Genomic DNA, 22,262 nt, shown 5'->3' on the forward strand with positions numbered 1-22,262 from the left:
AGGACATAAAGATAGAAGCATAAAATTGCAGTGAAAGGAGGAATAAAAGTCAGGGTGGGGAAAAGTAGAACCAGATATGAGGCACTAATACAAATTCTGATTGCTTATGCATTTTCTAAGAGTGGACTCAAATGCAATTCTGACCTTTGTAGCAACCAACTCAAAAGGAGAAACCTTTATGTCAGAACTTCACAATGGCTGTGAGGGCAATCAAACAACTATTTAGAGGACTATAACTATTTTTTATTTTCCAAAATAAAGTAGCCTTATTTTGCTTTCATTCGAAAACAATATGGTTACTTATTTAAAAAAAAAAATCAAGCAATAAAGTACAAAATCTTATATAATTACCCCACTAGGGCACTTGTGGTCATACCCCTAAGCTTCTTGGTAGTTAGTCCAGAAAATGAAACAGTTGGTCACACAACTCATACTGCTCAATTTATATTCCAAACAGTATAAGAGCTTGTTAATTTTCCTGCACTCTTAATAACACTGGGTCCGTGTTGTTAATCTTTCCTGGTCCTATAAGAGAAAAATTATGTTTGTTATTTTCTCTTTTTTTCTTTTGAGACAGAGTCTTGCTCTGTCGCCCAGGCTGGAGTGCAGTGGCCATCTCGGCTCACTGCAAGCTCCGCCTCCCGGGTTCTCGCCATTCTCCTGCCTCAGCCTCCCGAGTAGTTGGAACTACAGGTGCCTGCCACCACGCCCGGATAATTTTTTGTATTTTTAGTAGAGTCGGGGTTTCACCATGTTAGCCAGGATGGTCTTGATCTCCCCACCTCATTATCCGCCCGCCTTGGCCTCCCAAAGTGTTGGGATTACAGGCGTCAGCCGCGCCCAGCCTATTGGTTATTTTTTATTATCCTTAATACTAATGTCTGATGTGACTTTTTCAATGGTTTTTATAAGTAGACACTAATGTAATAAACAAGTATTCTTGATAACATACTTTGATTAATTTGATAAGTTGTTTTCTGGAGTATTTCTTACAATAACACTGAATTATGGGTAATGGTCTTTCACCAGGTTTTTAGTTCAATAAAACCAGTTTTTTGGGAGCGAATATGATAGTGTCTGTTATTCAACCTTTTTGTTGATTTGGCTTTATTCAGGAACATATTTGTGGTAGAGACCACTAGCTTCCTACCAAAATCTACTTTTTCCTTCTTCGTGGATACACAAATTACCTTTCGCAGCTCCATTTGAAAATAAGTGTGGCTATGTGACTAAGTTTTCTCTAGTGCATTGTAAATGAAAGAAATGTGAGTCACTTCATTGGCCTGGGCCATAAAGATCTCCATTATGTGTTCCTGGGTGCCCTTTTTTCTTTCTGACTAAATGAAATGGCAGTGTTCAGGGAAACCTTAGAAGTCATGTGTTGAAAGTGACTGAATAGCCATCAGCCTGGATCCTTGAGTGACTGCGTGGAAAGAGCTGCATGGCCCCCGGAACATTCACCCAGCACTGTTGCATAAGAAAGAAATACACTTCTAATTATTTAAACTACTTAGTTTTTTAGAGTCTATTTGTTACTGCAAATTAATACAGTATTTTAGAAAATATAACTGAACAGAAATTGAGTTAGATTCAAATGATCCATATCATCAGGATATGCACCATCTCCATAACATGACTCTGAATTGGTTTCATTCATAGATAGATTTTCTCCACATAGTAGAATAGATGGCCCAGCAATCCCAGGTCTTACATGGTCTTTATAGCTTATGATCGTAGAAGCTGAGAAAGTATCTTTTCCTAGAAGCATCATCAAAAGTTCTAGGAAAACTCTTAATTGGCCCAGCAGGGGTCATGTACCCATCCCTGAAATAGTTTCTGTGGCTAAAAGGATAGAATACCATGGGTCAAACTTGGTTAACATTCCTACCTCTAAGTAGAAGGGTGATAGTTCCACACAACCCCATGGACAAGGTAGGATCATATGGAATGGAGTAGCTCCCTAAAGAAACAATAAAGAATAGACATCAGAATACAATATGGTTAGGTTTTTAAAATTAATATAGACACGAAATGAGAGGGACCTGGATGAAGGTCTTGGTGTAGATATAAAATAAAGGGAAATATTGAAATAAAATATATTTTGTTTAAAGTTTGCTGTTTGGACAAACGGAGGCAAGATGGCGCAGTTCCGGGTTCTTCACCGTCAACTTTCCCGCGCCAGGGAAAGACACGGGTCGACTGGGCAGGCGCAACCCGACCTCCCACGGAGAAGAACCGGAACCCACCTAGCCACGCCTACCACCCCACCCCCGGCCCGCCTATGTCCCGCCCACTGCCCTCCCACTCCCGGGCCCAGGACATAAAAGCCGCTCCCGGCGGGCACGCGGTGCGAACTTCCTTGGCCCCTCCTCCTATGGGGGACCCAGGAACCTCGTCCGAGAACGCAGGTGCGAACTTCCTTGGCCCCTGCTCCTGTGCGGACCTAGGAACCTCGCCCAAGAACGCCGGAGCGACTTCGTCGGCCTCTACCGCCGGACCGGTGAACCTCGCTCTCTCCTTCACATTGGCTTGTAAATAAAGTTTTTTTGCCTTGCCTACTTGCCTTTTCTCTGGCATTTGCTCTGGGGGTCGCATTAAAGCAAATCATTTGCATTGTCAGGGAGGGAAATAGAAAAAAACAACTGAACTTTAAAAAATAATTTAAAATTTTTTAAATTGTAAAAAATAAAACATATGAGGTGGTAGGATTGCTTGAAGCCAGGAATTCAAGACCAGCCTGGGCATCGCTACAAAAAATTGAAAACTTAGCTGGGCAAGGTGGCATGTGCCTGTAGTCCTAGCTACTCCAGAGGCTGAGGTGGGAGGATTTCTAGAGCCCAGGAGCTCAAGGCTGCAGTGAGTCGTGATCACACCACTGTACTCATTCCTGGGTGACAGAGTGAGACTATGTCTCTAGAAAAAAACAAAAATAAAATAAAAATATAACATCTTAACTAGTTTGAAGGGTACAGTTTAATATTGTTAAATATATTCACATTGTAAAGCAACTGTAGTTTTTGAATTAGGAAATGAGTAAAGTAATAGACCTATCAAAATATTTGAGAGATTTGAAAGGAAATGCAGTTGAGGCCTGGAAGAGGTGGATGTCATAAACACTGATCAAGCAAGCCAGACCATAGGTTTCCAAGTCCCAGGGAGCCAATAGAATACTCCTGGTCAGGTGATTTGCGAGACAGGAATAGCTAACAGTGAGGAAAATGGTCTACACCTGGGCAGTTGACATCACCATTAAACCAAATCTCAGTAGCATTCACTAACGATTTCTAGAACTGAGATACAGGGCCAAATCCAAGGAACAAAACCCCCTTGCTACTTAATTGGTACCAGCAACAAAAGTGACTTCATACTGACAAATTGACTTGGGATATCTTACATGTTCCTCTGCTTCAGTGCAAAATTCCCACAGGTAGGAACTTATAGGCCTTATTCATAAAGACAATTTCAGGGACTAGATGCTAAGCTCAGTATTACAGGACAATACAGAACTCTGTGTAGCAAAAGTATAAAGACATCCAAGTAGAGAGCATTGCTTTAAACAAAAGTTTATGACGGAGCTCATTGAGTGGTTAGAGTTTTAGATGTAATCCTGTTAGTTTCTATTGTTGAGATAAAGTTAAAATAATGAGAGCTGTTCTCTCTTGTGTCATTAGTATAACTTTAAGGGGTGACTGAAAAAATAGGAGTAGACCTTATTGTTATCAACAAATATTTGAGTGTTTCATTATATGTAGTGTAAGATTCAAATTTCACAAGACAAGGAGATGTATATTAACTCTTAAGAGGCGGAAAATATGTATAGTATTGCTTTGTTTTAGCATTCTCTTCCTTTATTTACCATGTATGCCACTACAGAAGACTTTATACTTTTATATGTTTTAATAATATGGCAAGTTTCCCAACTTACAAGTCAGTTGAATCCTGTAAGTTCCATGTATGTAGCTTGTTTAGATTCAACACATTTTAAAATAGAAACTGCGTTGTAAATTGTAGTTCAGTTTTCAGAATAATTCACCAATTGCTTTTAATTCACAATTCATCTTCATTGCTTCGTCTTAGCAAACATTGATTAGCAGTGAAATCAAGAGGTAAAGTAACTCTACAGGTTTTTGAAAGGTGATATGAAAGATAAAAAAGGAGATGTACGTATACATGCGAAAATGCTTTTCAGGTGAGTGTGAATCAGCTGAAATAAAAAAGGCAGAATAAAAAGACAGCCCAAATTATGCATTATCTGTCTAAAGGTAAGAAAGCAGATACTGATTTCAGATTATTCCAATACCTTTGCCAGCCAATAAGTGGTGCTATTGTCACAGAATAGTTAAGTTGTTCTGCAGCACAAAGCAAAGGGAAGATGTGGAAAGTATATGCGAAGTGGTTGTAAATGAGTGGTGAAAAGGAGGCAGAAATAAAAAAAGAGAGGCAGCGTGAACCTGAGTATATGTGGACACTGTTTTTGTAGTATAAGAGGTGATTAGTACATTTTCTTAAATTTCCATGTAAAAATTAAAAGTAATTCAAGACACACCTTTCCTCATCCATTCGGTTTTCTTTAAGCTTTAGTCTCCTCAATTATAAAAGTGAAGATAGTTGTGAGAATTAAACAAGAAAATAAAAATAAAGTGTCTAATAACATATACTTAATTGTTGCTCAATAAATATAATTCTGCTCATGTAAATGAGTCAGATAACATTAAGCCAAATTAACATAATATTATTGATACATTGCTAAATTAGCCTAAATTACATGATCTTCAGAATCTGGAAGCTTATAGGAAAGTAGCAAGAAATAGGGAAAAAATGTTAAGCTTTGTCATTTGCTACTAAGAATAAAGAATTGTTCAACTCCAATTATTTTATTCTTTTGTAGGTAAATATCCGGGCATGGGCTACCAGTACATCCTTGAGTAGAGAGGCAGGCTCCACTTTTATATGTACTCTATTTTTGGAGACTCCCATCTTAAAGTAATGCCATGTTGCAAATCTTACTCTTAGTGACTGTAGTGTTTATCTTTTTTGAGCATCATTGAGAAATAATGAATAAGTAGGTAAAATAGCAAGATTTTGCAGCCTTCACAAGCAAAATGGAATCAACTTTTCTTTTTCATGCTCCTACAGCCTGCCTTTTGGTGCAATCACAGCTTATTAGCATATCTTTCTACCAGCAAACTAAAATAGAGAACAAAGGTAAAATTCATGTCATCCAATTTTGTTACTTATTAGCCAGGGTAAAGTTTGTCATAGGAAGAGTTTAAACTGATGACTAAAATCATATGATGCTATGGCCTGGCACGGTGGCCCACACCTGTAATCTCAGCACTTTGGGAGGCGGAAGCGGGCAGATCACCTGACATTGGCAGTTCAAAACCAACCTGGCCAACATAGTGAAACCCTGTCTCTACTAAAAATACAAAAATTAGCTGGGCATGGTGGCATGTGCCTATAATCCCCAGCTACTTAGGAGACTGAGGCATAAGAATCGCTTGAACCCAGGAGGCCAAGATTGCAGTGAGCTGAGATCACACCATTGCACTCCAGCCTGGGCAACAGAATGAGACTCTGTGTCAAAAAAAAAAAGATATATGTACACACACACACACACACACACACACATATGTATATCTATATATGTATGTATATATACATGTATATATATGTATATATACGTGTAGGTGTGTGTATATATATGGTGCTATATAAAATTTTTTCTTGCTGAAATGTTCTATCCTGTCTTTCCTTTTACTGCTGGTAATTGGCCTCAGACTACCTAAATATTCTCCTTTAAAGCAGCCTGCAGTTTTGGGAACTCAAAAGTATAAAAATGCCTCTCCAGTGAAGGCCTGCTTCCTTGATGACAAGTGAATTGGAGAGTTGTTTTTCCCTCTTGCTATTCAGACTTTGTCTTTTCCTAAGCACTTCTTATTCCAAGGTGAGAAAATGACTTCTCACTCAACTCATCCTTTCTGAACACTGGAAGCAAGCCTTAAATCAAGTTCCAGCTTTAAATCATAGATTCACAGCTGAAGTAGGCTTTACATGTTCTTGGAGAACAGGACTGTAGGGAAAATCCTACATTATCTTACTCCCAGTTACTCAGTAGTTTGTGAAAGATTGCTTGACTAACTAAATGAAGAATAGTATAGGGAAAGAAGTAAATGTATGGTGGTCTTTCTGCCCATTGGCAAGATCTTGATTTTGTTTAGTAAATGAATATATATATTCATAGATGGACTGGGGAAGCTCAGAAGTACAATACTTGGTCTGAACGGGTGATTTGCACAGGACTTTTTAGAATCCTAGGAGTGTGAGGAGGTAACTACATGTAAGGGGAGGGGAGAAAAGGTGGGTGGTTCTCTGGACCCCTCCCTCAACCAGAAAGGCTCTGCTTGAACAATTTTGTAAATTGAACCTCTAAAGAAGATATTTTTAAAGACAAAAGTTTGAAAATTATTGGCACCCCAGCCTTTTACCAACTAAACCCAATTTTTGAACTTGGGGATCTGGTTCACAAATACTAGTGTAGTTCCTGTTAACTTGATAACTATCGCATTTCATCAGATGATTATGTGGTCTCCTTCTATATCAGAATATGTTTCTATTTATTAATGATCAGTGGTGCCTGGTGGCTAAATTAAATAGATTAATGAAGGGTATTAGTAATTTCATGGATTAATAAATATAATTTTTTTAAATTGAGAGCGAATGTACCACAAAATGCACTCTATTTATTTTTATTGAATTATTCATATTTAAAACTGCCACATATTCTGTGAATCAGTAACAGTAGATAACAGTACGGTCTTTGACTCTTTTATGGTCTGTGATTAATGACCAAGTACTTGATTTCTATGAAACCATTTGGGTCTAGAAATCAATCACATAATCAACTGTATCTGCTACATTTCAAATCTGAAAATAAAGTTTGGGCTTGGCCCAAGCTTTACACATACTATAATTTTATAATTCTCTAAATTCTAGTAATATTTGCATTAATTTTAATGATTTCCTTCCATTTGTCTTTTACCTGTATACTGAAAACCCCAGGTGTTCAAATTAGATTTTCAAAGTGAAAATTAAATACTTGATTACATTATTTTATACCACACTATGAATATTTACTAATTTTGAAAGAAAATATCCTTTTTATATATTTTTTTATATCAAGGGTGTACTAGATTGGAATTTGTTTGCTTGAGTCACTATAAAATAAGATTTCCAATCACATTCATAAATGTCCTCTTATTGTAAAACAGTTTTGTTAAAACTTGAAATTCTTGTATAATGTCTTAAAGCCTATTTAATTTAGCTAAAAAGAGTTTCATACCCGCCTTTTTTCCTTCCTTTTTGTGTGTATTTAAGACATGTTAACTCATGTTATAATTTAGATATATTCATAGCAGAATCACCTAATATTCATTTTTCTGACATTTTGTTAAATGTTCACATTTTCAGTTATGAATATACTTCATACATTGGAGACAATTTAGCTTTATAAAAAATATAGAATTTATTAAGTGAATGAAGTACTTTGAAAAGTTGATTCCTACACATCAATCAAAACCTGAAATGGCTGCTTCTTTCAGCTCTTCATAGCACATTATTACATGTACTAAATAGTCAAGCATTCATCATTTATATTTTTTGTTTGAATGGTTACCTTCTTTTGGAGAGTAGATCAGGTGTAATTGTAACTGTGCTTTTCAGCAGATCAAAATTCCTTTCAGTTTGGAAAATAAATGATTTTCAACATAATATTCAAGTGTTATTTCTTTGTTTTAAAACAGTTTTGATGTATGATTTCCACAGTAAATGGAAAGGAAGTAAATAAAGTAAAGGCATTTCTAAGACTTAGATGTTTGATTTGGGAATATAATCAGAAAACCTACTTAACTTTTAATTATAAATCTTCTTAGATTAATGCAATAGACTATTCAGTGTATATTTGTTGGCTGAATTACAGATGTTTTTAGAACTTTAAAGTTTTGTTTGAATATAATGCTGTCATGGAACTTTTAAAAATTAACAGTCAATAAGAGTTTATTGTCCTTGTGCAAAGCACAAACACACATTTACAATAGGTTAACCTTTTTTTAAAATTATGATATTCTTATGTATTTTCAGATTGAAATGTTATTTGTGACTTTAAAAAAATTCATTAATGAAGTCCAGTTTCAACAGAGTATTGGTGTGCTATAAACTTGCCACAAGACATTTTCACTAATATAGGAAATAGGTTACTTGGAATTGTTCTGCCATCTTTCTGGGTGTAGTTTAAGACCTTTTATCTTTCCAGATCTGAAGGGCTAAATCATATTATGTAAAGCATTTCAGAATAAGCAAGCATTTTGATGTAATGTTGGATTTTCTGTGATAGAACAATTTGAGATTCCTTATAGGGCACTTGTAAATATGAGGAAGCTAATAAGATTTTAGGTAATCCATTGAACTAGTTGGAAGTCTTAAAAATTCTGAAAGTTTATCTATAAGACTTCTATAATTGCTTTAAAAATATTATCTGTGGAGATAGTCTTCCATGTTCACATAAGTATATGTAGGACATGTCAGATTATAGAATCATCATATTTTTAAGCTGGAATGCCTCCTTTAATTACTGTGAGGTATAATAGCTTATGATAGTCATGAATAAGATGTTAGTTTTTCATTGGGTATCTGTAATAATACTATATGCAAGCTTTATAAATGCTAATTTTAAAATCTTAAATAGAAAGAGCTTATGCTTGGAGTCATAGAAATGCTTAGGTTCAAATGCTAGCTATACTACTTTAATCAGCTGTGAACATTTGGATAAGTTAACTACCATATGCCTTTTGTTTTTTTCTCATCCATAGAACATTGTTTTAAAGATAAAAGATAAAACATGAAAGGAACCTAAACACTGCTTGGTGAACAGCAAGCTCTTAATAAATAGATGCTGCATCTGAGTAACTTTGGTCAAATTGAGCTTTAAGTCATATGTAAAAATGGCTTTCAGTATAAGAATTCCTATTTTAGTGCTCTTAATTTATGTTCATTTTATTTGCAATGGTTCAGAATAACAAAGTTTGAAAGCCCACAAACCTAATATATGTAGTGTGGTGCTTGGCTTTCAGTAGTTCTCACTTTCATACGTTATGCACTGATACTTCTAAACCTCCTTTTGTATGCAGAATTCAGTCTCTTATACATCACCACTAGTCAGCAAACTGATTTAGAATTATCACCTGGTTGTACTGTTTGCTGCCACTGCTATAAAAGGAAAGACATCAGTCAGACTATAAGGATCTTATTCTGGTTGTCCTACCTATTTAATCACCATTCCTCCAACCCAGGTGCTCCTGTCAGGCATCAAAATCCTGAAGCTTGCTTATATACAAGGGAACAACTATCTCAGAAGTGTGTCACCTCACTCAGCCGAACCTCTCTTTCAACCCTGAAGTCACCTCCAAATTCCACTCATCTCTCCTCATGCTACCCCATCAATGTAAAATATCAGGCTAGAAGTAGACAACTGGTTGAAAACTACTACCAAGGATTACATATGCTTGTGGATTACAGCTCTATAGCCCTCTACCTTTGATCTGGTACTAGTGGAAGAAAATCCCTCCTCCAATGTCTTATTTTATGACCTCTGAAATTCTGAAATGTAAAGATTAAAGGCTGCCCAAATATCTCTCCTGGCCTGTGTGAATGGATTAGGAAAGGAATAGTGACCCAGGAAAGGAGAGATGCCTTTGGTGTCTCCTTCCACAGACACCTTCAAGAGTCATACTCACCTACAGGGTCACTGAAACTCTAGGAGGGCAGTGTTTGTAAGGAGTAATATTAGAAGTCTTATTTCTAACCATCCTTTAAATAATATCTTGTGCAGCTTTCAGATGTGTAAGAACACTATATGCAGAAGAAAGGGAAACCTAAATAAAAACAATCCCTTTCCATTAGTAATTTTTACCAGAATTAGTCATGATAGTTAGAAAATGATGATTTTCCAACTCTGGTACGTGTTCCACATTTGCTATTCATCATCATGGTAAGCAGGAGCCCTTTTATCTCTCCCATTTTTATGTATTCATCTATTTATCTATATTGTTTAGTGCTATGGCTTTATAAATTCCTGTTTTGTTTTATTTTTTCCAGTGGTATATATAGTGCTCAGACATTTTGGTTTCAGAATTCCTTTAGACTCCTCATAATTATTGAGGGAACTTTGTTTATGGAATATGTATTGATATTTTTTATAATAAAACTAAAGGGTCAGAACCATAGCTATATCTCAGCCCCTTGGGCCCAAGATGCTAGTGTGCCTCAAAGCAGTAGACCACGGGTTAGTGAGAAAATTGCATTCACTTGTGCCTTTGAGAATGAACCTATACCTCAGATCCCAGGTGCTACAGTAGTTTTGAAAGACCTTGAGCTGAGGAACCCAACTCTCCAGATACTCTGAGTATCTGTGCTCTGGATCCCAGTGCTGCCTTTTCTGCCTGTGAGCCATGTCAGATCTGACACTGAGAGAGATCCCCTAAGCTAAGACTCACCACTGTGAGGATAACAAGAATGAGAGGATTCCTAAAACCTGTGCCCTAATAACCTACACTGCTGCAGTCAGTAGCACAAATTCCTGAAGCCTAGACCATGGAGGCACCTGAAGTTATTGCCAACATTGGTCACTGCTGAAGATGCTGCATGGCATCACATCACTGTGGTGACATAGAATCAGAGCCACCATATTCTACTTATCTGGTGGCATCCTTGGTCCCATCTACATGTGAAAGTCTTCACCTACAGAAACCACTCTGTAAAGTTTGGAAAAGGTGACTGTACCAGCAGATGTGTAGATATCAACACAGATACACAAGAAACATGGAAAAGCAAGGAAATATGACACCACTACAGAAACAAAATAATTCTTCAGTAACTGACCCCAAAGAAATTGAAGTTTACTAATTATCTAAAAGAAATTCAAAATAATGAACCTGAGGAAAGTCATTAAGAAACAAGACAGGGCAAATAGGCAATTCAGTGAAGACAGAAAACAGTTTATGATCTGAATGAGAAATTCAGTATAGATAGATATCATAAAAATGAACAAAACAGAAATCTTGGAGCTGAAGAATTCAACCAATGAAATTAAAGATACAATTGTGGGTTCCAACAGCAGGCTAGATCAATCAAGCAGGAGAAAGATATCTGTGAATCTGAAGATAGGTCTGTTGTAATGACTCAGAGGAAAAAAGAAAAAAGAATGAAAAAGAGTGAAGACTGCCTATAAGACTTATGAGACACCATTAAGAAAAAAAAAAAAATACACAATGGGAGAATGCACTTAGAGGAGAAGAGACAGAGAAGGGGACAAAAAGCTTATTTAATGAAGTAATCGCAGAAAACTTGTCAAGTCTTGGGAGAGATACAGATATCCAGATCCATGAAGCTCAGAGCTCCCCAAATAGATTGAACCCAAAGAGATCCTCTTTGAAGCACATTATAATCAAACTATCAAAAGTCAAAAACAGAATTGTAAAAGAAGCAAGAAAAAAGCCTCAAGTCACATATTAAGGAATCTCCATTAGACTGTCAGCAGATTTCTCAGCAGAAACCTTGCAGGCCAAGAGATACTGGAAAGATATATTCAAAGATATATCCAAAGAAATAAACTGACAGTTAAGAATACTATACTCAACAAAGCTGTTCTTCAGAAATGAAAGAGAAACAGTCTTTTACAGAGAAGCAAAAGCCAAGGGAATCCATTACTGCTAGTCCTTCCTTACAAGACACACTTAAGGGAATTCTTCAGGCAGAAACAAAAGGATGATAATTACTATCATGAAAACATGTGAAAGTATAAAAACCACTGATAGAAGCAAATAGTAAATCCAGAATACTTTAGTACTGTAAAGGTAGTGTGTAAATCATACTAATCTCTAGTATAAAGGTTAAAAGTCAAAACTAGGTTAGGCATGGTGGCTCATGCGTGAAATCTCAGCAGTTTGGGAGGCTAAATGGGAGGATTGCTTGAGTCCAGGAGTTTGGGATCAGCCTGGACGACATGGTAAGATCATGTATCTTCAAAAAAGTAATAAAAAAAAAAAAAAACACCTTAGCTGGGTAATCCCAGCTACTCTGGAGGCTGAGGCAGGAGGATCACTTGAGCCAGGGAGGTTGAGTCTGCAGTTAGCCATGTTCATGCCACTGCACTCCAGCCAGGAGTCTGGGTGATAGAACAAGACCCTGTCTCAAAAAAAAAAAAAAAAAAAAAAAAAAAAGTCAAAACTATCAGAAATAATTAAAACTACAATAAGTTGTTAAGGAATACAAAATACAAAACGATGTAGACTGTGGTATCAAAAATGTAAATTGGTGGGGAGGGTAAAAGTCCAGTGTTTTTGTATGCATCAGATGTTGAGTAATTATCAGCTTAAAATAGTAGATTATAACTATGAAATATGTTATTTAAGCTTCATTCTGACCACAAAACAAAAAACTCCAGCAGATACATGAATGATAAAGAGAAATGAATCAAAGCTCAGCTACAGAAAATTGTGAAATCATAAAGATAGGCAAAAAGAGGAAGAAAAGAACAAAGGAACTGCAAAACAACCAGAAAACAAATAGCAAAATGACAGTAGTAAGTACTTATTTATCAGTAATGAACTTGAATGTAAATGGATTAAATTTTCCAATCAAAAGTGATAGAATGGTTAGATGGAGTTAAAAAGAAAAACAAGATCCAACTATATGTTGCCTACAAGAGACCTACAACAGCTTTAAGGACACACATAAGCTGAAAGTAAAAGAATGGAAGAAGATATTCCATTTAATGGTAATCAAAAGAAAACAAGCGTGGCTATACTTACATATAATAAAATAGACTTCAAGTGAAAAACTATTGCAAGAAACAAAGAAGGTCATTAGTTAATGATAAAAGGGTCAATTGATGAAGAGGACATAACCATTGTAAATCTATATGTACCCAACATTGGAGCACCTAAATACATTAAGCAAATATTAATGAACATGAAGGGAGAAATAGATAGCAATACTACAATAGTAGCAGACTTTAGTATCCCGCATTCAAAAATGGGTAATCAGACAGAGAATTCATAAGGAAATACTGGACTTGAATTGCACTTTTGACCAATTGGAACTAACAGACATATTCAGAACTTTGCATCCAACAACAACAGAATACACATTTTGCTGTAGCACACATGCATAGAACATTCTTTAGGACAGACCCTGTGTTAGGCCACAAAAGAAGATTGACCATATATCTAGTATTGTTTCAAACTACTGTTATATGAAACTATAAATCAGTAGCAGGAGGAACCTTGGAAAATTAACAAATATGTGGAAATTTAAAAATTTGTTCCTGAATGACCAGTGGGTCAAAGAATAAATCAAAAGAGAAATTTCTTAAATGTCTTGAGACAAATGGCAGTGGCAGCACAGCATACCAAAACATGGGATGCAGCAAATGCATTTCTAAGAGGGACATTATAGCAATTAATGCCTATGTTAAAAAGAAGAAAGATTTCAAATAAGTAGTCTAACATTACACCTCAAGGAACCAGAAAAAGAACAAACTAAACCCCAAATAAGCAGAAGGAAGGAAATAATAAAATTAAGAACAGAAATAAATCAAATAGGGAACAAAAGAAAAAAACATAGAAAGAATCAATAAAACAAAGAGTTGGTTTTTTGAAAAACAAAATTTACAAACCCTTAACCAGTCTAAGAAAAAAAATTCAAACAAAATAAAAAATGAATGTGATGAAATTATAACAGATGCCTCAGAAATAAAAAGGTCATACAGGACTATTATATACAAGTATGTACCATCAAATTGGATAACCTAGAGGAAATGGATGAATTACTAGAAAAATACGACCTACCAAGATTTAGTCAGGAAGAAATAGAAAGCATGAATAGACCAATAACTAATAAAGACATTAAAGAAGTAATAGAAAACCTCCCAACAAAGAAAAGCCAAACACCAAATGACTTTACAGCTGAATACAGTAAATACCAATACTTCTTAAACTCCTCTGAAAAATAGAGCTACAGAGAATACTTCTAAACATATTTTATGAGGTCAGCATTACCTTGATACCTAAGCCAGACAAAGATATCAAAAGAACTACAGGCCAATCTTTCTGATGAACATTGGTGCAAAAATCTTCAATAAAATATTAGCAAACAAAATCCAACAACACATCAAAAGTATATACACCAGGACCAAGCGGGGAGATTGCTGGCATGCAAGACTGGTTTAACATACACAAATCAATGTGACACATCACATCAACAGAATGAAAGATAAAAACTACATGATCATCTGAATTACTGCAGAAAAAGCTTTCAACAAAGTCTGATATTTTTTCTTGATAAAATTCTCAACAGTTTAGTTATAGAAGGGAAGTTTCTCAATGTAATAAAAGCCATTTATTAAAACACACAGTTAACATAATCCATGGGGAAAAACTGAAAATGTTTCCACTAAGATCTGGTGCAAGGCAAGGACACACACTTTTACCACTTCTATTCAGCGTAGTACTAGAAGTACTAGCAAGATCAATCAGTAAAAGCCATCCAAATCAGAAAAGAGGCAGAATTATCTGTATTTGTAGAAAACATGATCCTATAAATAAAAAAATTTTAAAGATTTTAGCAAAATAAAAAACCCGTTAGAATAAATGAATTCAGCTAAGTTACAGGATACAAAATTAGCATACAAAAAATCAACATACAAAAATTAGCATTTTAATACACAACCTAACTGAAAAAGATATCCAGAAACCATCCCATTTATGACAGCATTAAATAACATAAGATACTATGGAATAAATTTAAGCAAGGAAGTGAAAAATCTGTACACCAAAAACTATAAAACATTGATGAGAGAAATTAAAGGAAACACAGATAAATGGAAGGATATCCCATGCTCATGGATCAGAAGAATTAATATTGTTAGAATGTTCATAGTACCCAAACCAGTATACATATGTAACATAATCTCTGTCAAAATTCCAATGGCATTCTATACAGATATAGGAAAACAATCCTAAAGTTTGTATAGAACCATAAAAGACCTCAAAGAGCCAAAACAATTCTGAGAAAGGAAAACAGACTTGGAAGCAACTTTGATTTAAAATTAATAAACACTTACTTTCTGATCTAAAATTTTATTACAGACCTATAATAATCAAAACAGTATGGTACTGGCATAAAAATAGGCACGTAGATCAGTGGAACAAAATAGAGAGCCTAGAAATCAGTCTAAACATGTATGGTCAACTAATTTTTTTTTTTTTTTTTTGAGACGGAGTCTAACTCTGCCGCCCAGGCTGGAGTGCAGTGGCTGGATCTCAGCTCACTGCAAGCTCCGCCTCCTGGGTTTAGGCCATTCTCCTGCCTCAGCCTCCCGAGTAGCTGGGACTACAGGCGCCCGCCACCTCGCCCGGCTAGTTTTTTGTATTTTTTTTAGTAGAGACGGGGTTTCACCGTGTTAGCCAGAATGGTCTCGATCTCCTGACCTCGTGATCCGCCCGTCTCAGCCTCCCAAAGTGCTGGGATTACAGGCTTGAGCCACCGCGCCCGGCCAACTAATTTTTGATCAAAAAATTTTTATGAAAAATCTGCGGATGATCAATTCACTTATATAACATGGCATAGTATTTGTATATAACCTATCCACATACTTCTGTATCTTTAAATTATCTCTAAATTACTTATAATACCAAATATAGTCTAAACGGTATGTAAATAGTTGTTATACTGTATTTTTTAATTTGTATTTTATTGTTGTGTTGTTATTTTATCATTTTTTTCCCCATATATTTTCAGTGGTGGTCGATTGAATCTGCAAATGCAGAACCCATGGATTCAGAGGGCTGATTGTATACAGAGATCAGCAACAAAACAGTGGTTACCTGGGACATGAAGGGGTGGCTGGGAGAAGTAGGGAGATGTATGTCAAAGGATACAGAGTAGCAGATATGTAAGGTGAACAAATCTAGAGATCTGATGTTCATGAGGACTGTTGGTAATAAAATTGTACTGTGTGTGGGATTCATGCTAAATGAGTAGATTTTAGTTGCTCTTGCCACACACAAAAAGGGATAACTGTGAGATGATGTATATTTTAATTTGCTTCACTCTAGTAACCTTTTTACTGTCTATTCATATCCCAGAACATCATGTTATATCCCTTAAATATATACAATGAAATTTATTTTAAATACATAAAGTGCGAATTTTTAAGTGTTTATTAATTAGTTTTAAAATATCACTAATAAATCTATTACATGTTAACATAAAGAACGTATGGATCACTATACTTTACCTCTTTCTTTCTCCCTGATCTTGAAGTTAATTTGTACAACTTCCTTTGTATGGCATATCTGATACATATCTTTAATTGATATAAATTTTCATTTTTAGTATTTTTTAACTTGCTTTACTGCCTCTGCTTAACAAGGCAATCTTTTTTACTTTTATCTTCACATTTTAAACACAGTTGAACAAAAAAAAGTTATTAACACACTTTTACAAGAAATTTCTTTTTCCTCAGAATGTCAGAATAAGTTCAGAAACTGAATATTGATTTTCCTTTTTAAGTTATGGAACAATGACATGAAAAGCTTCATATTTTCCATGTGGTAGGGAAAAGGATATAGGTACAATTTTAATCTCATAAATACATGTGCACATGTATATGTGTTTGTGTATTTATAATCTATTAGTTATAATAGACTGAAGGGAACAGAATAACATGTTAATAACGATATTTTGAGTCACATGCTTACAGGTCATTTTTATTTTTTTCTACTTTTTGGTATTTTCCAGATTTTCTTCAGCGAAGTTTTAATGAATCCATTACTAGGATTAAGTTAAGTGATTTAAGATATGTTTTCTGCATTCTGAAATGCCTTAATGAAAGGCAGTGGTTTTCTTTTTTGGAAAGAAATGGTGGTTTTTAATCTTTTAAGAAATGGCAGTAACTTTTGCTTTTAGCTTAGCCCTTATATTTTACCTACTGAAATGTAGTCAATTTGTAGATGTAACATTTGTAGTCATCTGAAAGTCTGGCAGCATAGCTTAGTGGTTAAGGGTTTAGGATCTGGAGTTAAAAGACCCATGTTCAAATCCTGATTTCTGTTTGCTAGCAAGTAAATGTCTTAAGTTCTCTTAAGCCTCAATCTCTTTATAAATGAAATATATAAATTGTTTATTAAAATGAAGTTATAATAGTACCTCATAGCATTGTAAAGCTTAAATGAAATTACTCATGCAGAGCTAAAACTTCAATGTCTGGCACATGGTAAACATGCCATAAATATTAGTGCTTTTTTTTTTTTTTTTTTCCCCTGACTCTTTCTGGAAATCTAGGACCTCTCCCTTCTTCCTTCAAACCTAACAAAACATTGTTGTGAACTACAGGATTTTTTTAAATCAAGGGTAAACATAATCCAAGACTTTGATATTCAATAGCCATTCCCTGTCCATAGGAATTTCCTACTGGTTATATTGGTTTCTATGCCCTGTATCACCGTATGTGTGGCTGGGCCTGTCTCTACAAACCAATGTGGTCTGCAGTGTGGTTTCCCAAGTGTGGTCTATAAGGTGATTTTAGATGACACAGAGACAACCCTTTAAATTTTTTAAATCTATTTTTATGGGTTAGCAAAAAACACAACTAGCACATTAAGTCAGTGATTACATGAATATTTTTTAGAGTAAGGTAAAATGAGTATTGAAGAAAATGCAAATTACTGTAAAGAAAATATTAAGATATAGTACTCTAAAGTATGCAAAAATTGCAAAGATGGTACTTGAAAGGCTGAAGTTTAGGATTCTGCTCTAGAGGCTCCTTCCCGTGTCTGTGTCCAGGATGCTCATACACTATCCCAGAAGCTCAGTAGAACAGGTGAAATCTGTCTTTTACCTAAATCCCTGTCATCTACGATATGCCTCGGGATCTTACCTTTTTTTTTTTAATCTTCCTTCCTTTCTTTCTTTTTTTAAAACTAAATGACCTCCATATATTTCTAAACAAAGAAATAGGAAATCTGCCATCCTCCTAGGGCAATTAGCTCAACAGCAACCAGCTTTAAAGTTTTTAAAGTTTGGAAAAATATACTGTTATATCTACAGTCTTTAAATCCATAGATTGTTGACCATTACTACCTTCCTGAATTCAAATCTGTGTTTCAATTAAATATAATATTGTTTAATATTAAATAAAACAACTATGTACTCTTTTATTAATAATACTCATTGAGTCCACCAATGTCAATTATTTTTGTTGTATTAGGACTTATTGAACCTATACAAATATTGGATTAAATGTTTTTGTTACCAAGTTAAATGTAACTTTAACTTGTTACCAAGTTAAATTTTTAAATGTAAATTAGATCCTAAAATTTTGACACTTGATCAGGTACTTAAATTTGCTCTATTCACTAGGATGGACATTTTTTTGCTATGATAAATAGAGTTGTCTTTACAAATATTGCATGAAAGCATATTAGTATAAGTAAGTGTACAGTTGTACATAATTCCTTACTCAGTGGGAGGCATAAATTCCATGCCCAATTCATAAAAATTGAACAAGTAGTATTTATTCCAAAAAAAGGGAGTAGTTTTACAGTAATTTATTGAGGAGATAAACATATCTGATTACAAATAATTTATTTAATAAGCTAATAGCTTTATTTTATATTACTAAAGATGTATACTTTTTAAAAAAAATCTTTATTTCACCTATTTCTAAACAAAGGTTTATTCAGTGATTGTCCTGAAATTAAACTAGCTCATTAATTACCCTTCCTGTGTTTCCATACACACATGCATACACACAAACAAATAGGTATAACTTTTGATTTTTTAAATCCTTGGGAGACCTTACATGAAGTTGATAGACCTAAGAGTAGGAATAGAAAGTTATTTTTTTTGTTGCAGATATGCCTGTAATATATATGCATTTAGTAGTGCTAGTGAGAACTATAGACCTGTCTATCCTCTCCCCATGTGCTAAACTTTATTGATGTACATTTAAAAACTTATAGACCACACATGTACTTTGAGGATCCCATGTATTTGCAGTTTTATTTTAGACAATAGTTTTCCTCTCTATAACTGTTACTCCAAAAAGGCATTCTTACATTTCGGTAATTAGATAAGGACTATTTGAAGACATAGGTATTTGACTAACACATTTTGAACACTGTCATATAAGTATACTTTAATGTATGCTAAATTATAAATGCCAAATTTTTAGTAATTTGTTATGATGTATTTATATATGTGAATGTAAATAGCGTTTTAGTAAAAATACATGTACATATATTGAGCCTTACTATGAGAGAAATGCAGTTGTCATTGTTGTATGCTGCTTGTACCCTAATCCTTGTTCCTACAACTTTTACTATCAGTCCTTTATCCTACTGTAAATTTACTGGATAAGATAAGCAAAAGGTAACTCCTCTTTGTAGAACTTGGGGAACCTCTGCATTAGAATGAAATCAGCCTAATTAAATGACCTCATAATGAAATGCAGAACTTCCTGACCACATACTTAAGGTTTATTAGCCATTAATGGGTTGTCTATGAACTCCCAGCCTTTCACTTAATATTACTAAGATGGAAGAAATAAAACCAGCCATTCAGTCTTCTCAGGCTTTCCTTTTATGTCTTTCTTTCTCCTGTACAGTCACTTCCAGGAGTTTCCTGTCCACACTTAAAGGAATTTATAGTTAATAGAATCTCAGGCAGTGTAGGAGAGAGATTTGTAGGCATCAAGGTTGATTTATGAAGTCAGTATATTTAGCATAGTGTAAGATTGGCTTAGGAGTGGTAAGAGAAAGGACTATTTTGTAAGGTCCAAATTTCTCTCCCTGGCTGGTCCGATCACTGTTAAGCCATGCTGCTCCCTTTATCATTCCTCACTGATGACTTCTCTGTCTCAGCTCACATTCCCCAGAGTGGGCAGGCACACTTGTTAAATAGTAGGAAGTAGAAAGCCTACCTGGTTTCCCCAGGCTCAAAGTTTCAATGAGAAAGAAACATGTGAAACAACCATATTGACAAAGCTGTTTTGAAAGATATAATGAAGACTTTCTGAAAACAGAAGAAAATAACAAATAGTTTTATGCCTTCTGTATAAACTTAAAATATGCACTAATCAACTTTTATTGAGAGATATAAGCAATAGGCATTCTCATTACATTCTTGAATTCTCACCAACTTTTATTTTACTGTTCTCTCTGCTTTCATGTTTCTGCATTGCTACTATTCCACTCCAGATATTTATCTCTTATCTGAAGAACCATAGACTTTGAAATTAAGATAAAAGATCAAAGGAAGACAAAACAGCAGCAGTTGGTCTCTCAATGTGACTCTAACAGTAACATATGAACTTAGAAGCTTGTAAGTGCTCACCTTCAGTCTACCATAGCCATAACCAAACCAATGACCAGTTTTGTTATTCTTCTTTTAAATTCTCTTAAGAGCCAGTGATTAACATGGGCCACAGAATTCAACCCATGGCTTGGTTCCCTTGGGTTTGCCAGTGTATTAGGGAGAGGGTGGTTGCAGGGTCTTGTGGTTCATTACATACTTAGTAACAGCCATGAATATTGATTTTCTTGGGTGATTGCAGCAGCCGTTGCTACCTGTAAGATATCCATGTAAGTCAGAAGGAATTGAACTTGCTATTGATTATTAAAATATTTTTTATTGGCCATTAGTGCTCTATAGGATTATTATTTTTTTTTGCTCTTTTTCTGTACATTAAATCTAGATTAATTAATTTATTTTTTGAGATGGAGTCTCACTCTGTAGCCCAAGCTGGAGTGTAGTGGCGCGATCTCCGTTCACTGAAGCCTCTGCCTCCCGGGCTCAAGCGATTCTCGTGCTTTAGCCTCCTGAGTAGAGTAGCTGGGACTACAGGTGTGCGCCACCATGCCTGGCTAATTTTTTATATTTTAGTAGAGATGGGGTTTCACCATGTTGCCCAGGTTGATCTCGAACCCCTGAGCTCAGGCGATCCCCCTGCCTTGGCCTCCCAAATTGCTGGGATTACAGGTGTGAGCCACTGCAGCTGGCCTACCATTAATTTTTGTATGCTGTGGTAAATAATTACAAATTTTTGCAGTAGTTTAGAATTTGCCTTTTGTAATATACCTAATTCAAAATGAAATCTATTCTCTTTTTCCTGTTAGTTTAATTCTTTAACCATATAAGGGGTTATGCAATATTAAAAGATTAATTGTAGTAACTACTGTATCATAGGTTCGTTTAAAAATGTATTAATGACTTTTGTCTTATAGGACAAACTATTCGAGAGAAGAGAATTGTAGAAGCAGCAAATAAAAAAGAAGTAGACTATGAAATAGGGGATATTCCAACAGAATGGGAAGGTAAGTTTCTGCTTTTAGTGGAATCTCTTGGGAGGTAAATTGTATAACAATATACAAACTCAATAAGAGCATATATAATTATATACTGTTGCTCTTTGCAAAAAAGTTTTAGTCTCTGAATGTTTGAAACTGTTTTTTTAACATTGCATTTCTTTGGAAGTTGTAAAGGTGCCGAATTTTAGTAATCAGATGCATGTACAGCAAAAAGAACTATTAAGCATTAGTAGAGCTGGGACTAAGGTGAGGCAAGCCAAAATCCTAAGATGCAAAATTTAAGCAGGCACTCACTTTCATGTAGTGACCCAGCACTTGCACAATCTTAGGATTTGAATCCTGTTTCTGGCACTCGCTACACACATGAACTTGCAAAGTAATTTAAACTTTTAGTTTTTTCTTTTATAAATTATGCATAATACTTGCTGCAGATATCATTTGGAGTATTTTTTCAACTCACAATAACTCTATGTTAACTGACCTCCTATTAAGACAAGGATGGGTGCTTGATCCCTTTCCTAAGACTTTGAAATTAAAATAAAAGATCAAAGGGAAGCAAACAGCAGCAGTTGATCTCTCGGTGTGGCTCTAACAGTAACATATGAACTTAGTACCTTGTAAGTGGTCATCTTCAATCTACCATCAAAGTTTTATTGCATAAAAAAGCTAATTGATTTTAGAAGAGGTGATATTGCAGAAAAAGCTGGCTTACTGAGAAGAAAATGGAAGCTAGTTCACAATGAGAAGTACATAGACAGAATATTTCCTAGTTTTCCAACAGCTTTCTGGTTCCCAGTTCAGTTTCTCTCTGAGTGAAGTTCAGCTGCAAGACTGAGT

At 35.1% G+C, this 22,262-nt stretch overlaps 1 protein-coding gene across 1 annotated transcript in view; it reads left to right on the forward strand.

Annotated features, from left to right (window-relative positions):
• The first annotated feature begins 4,170 nt into the window (after positions 1 to 4,170).
• NDUFAF2 (NADH:ubiquinone oxidoreductase complex assembly factor 2) overlaps positions 4,171 to 22,262 on the forward strand; it is a 104,951-nt gene continuing 86,859 nt past the window's right edge. Inside the window, 2 exon segments of the mRNA XM_017852391.1 lie at positions 4,171 to 4,189; positions 21,342 to 21,431. Coding sequence (XP_017707880.1) covers positions 4,171 to 4,189; positions 21,342 to 21,431 — 109 coding nt within the window.

This window comes from Rhinopithecus bieti, unplaced genomic scaffold (assembly GCF_001698545.2).
Source record: "Rhinopithecus bieti isolate Rb0 unplaced genomic scaffold, ASM169854v2 scaffold_33650, whole genome shotgun sequence".
Lineage (NCBI taxonomy): Eukaryota > Metazoa > Chordata > Mammalia > Primates > Cercopithecidae > Rhinopithecus > Rhinopithecus bieti.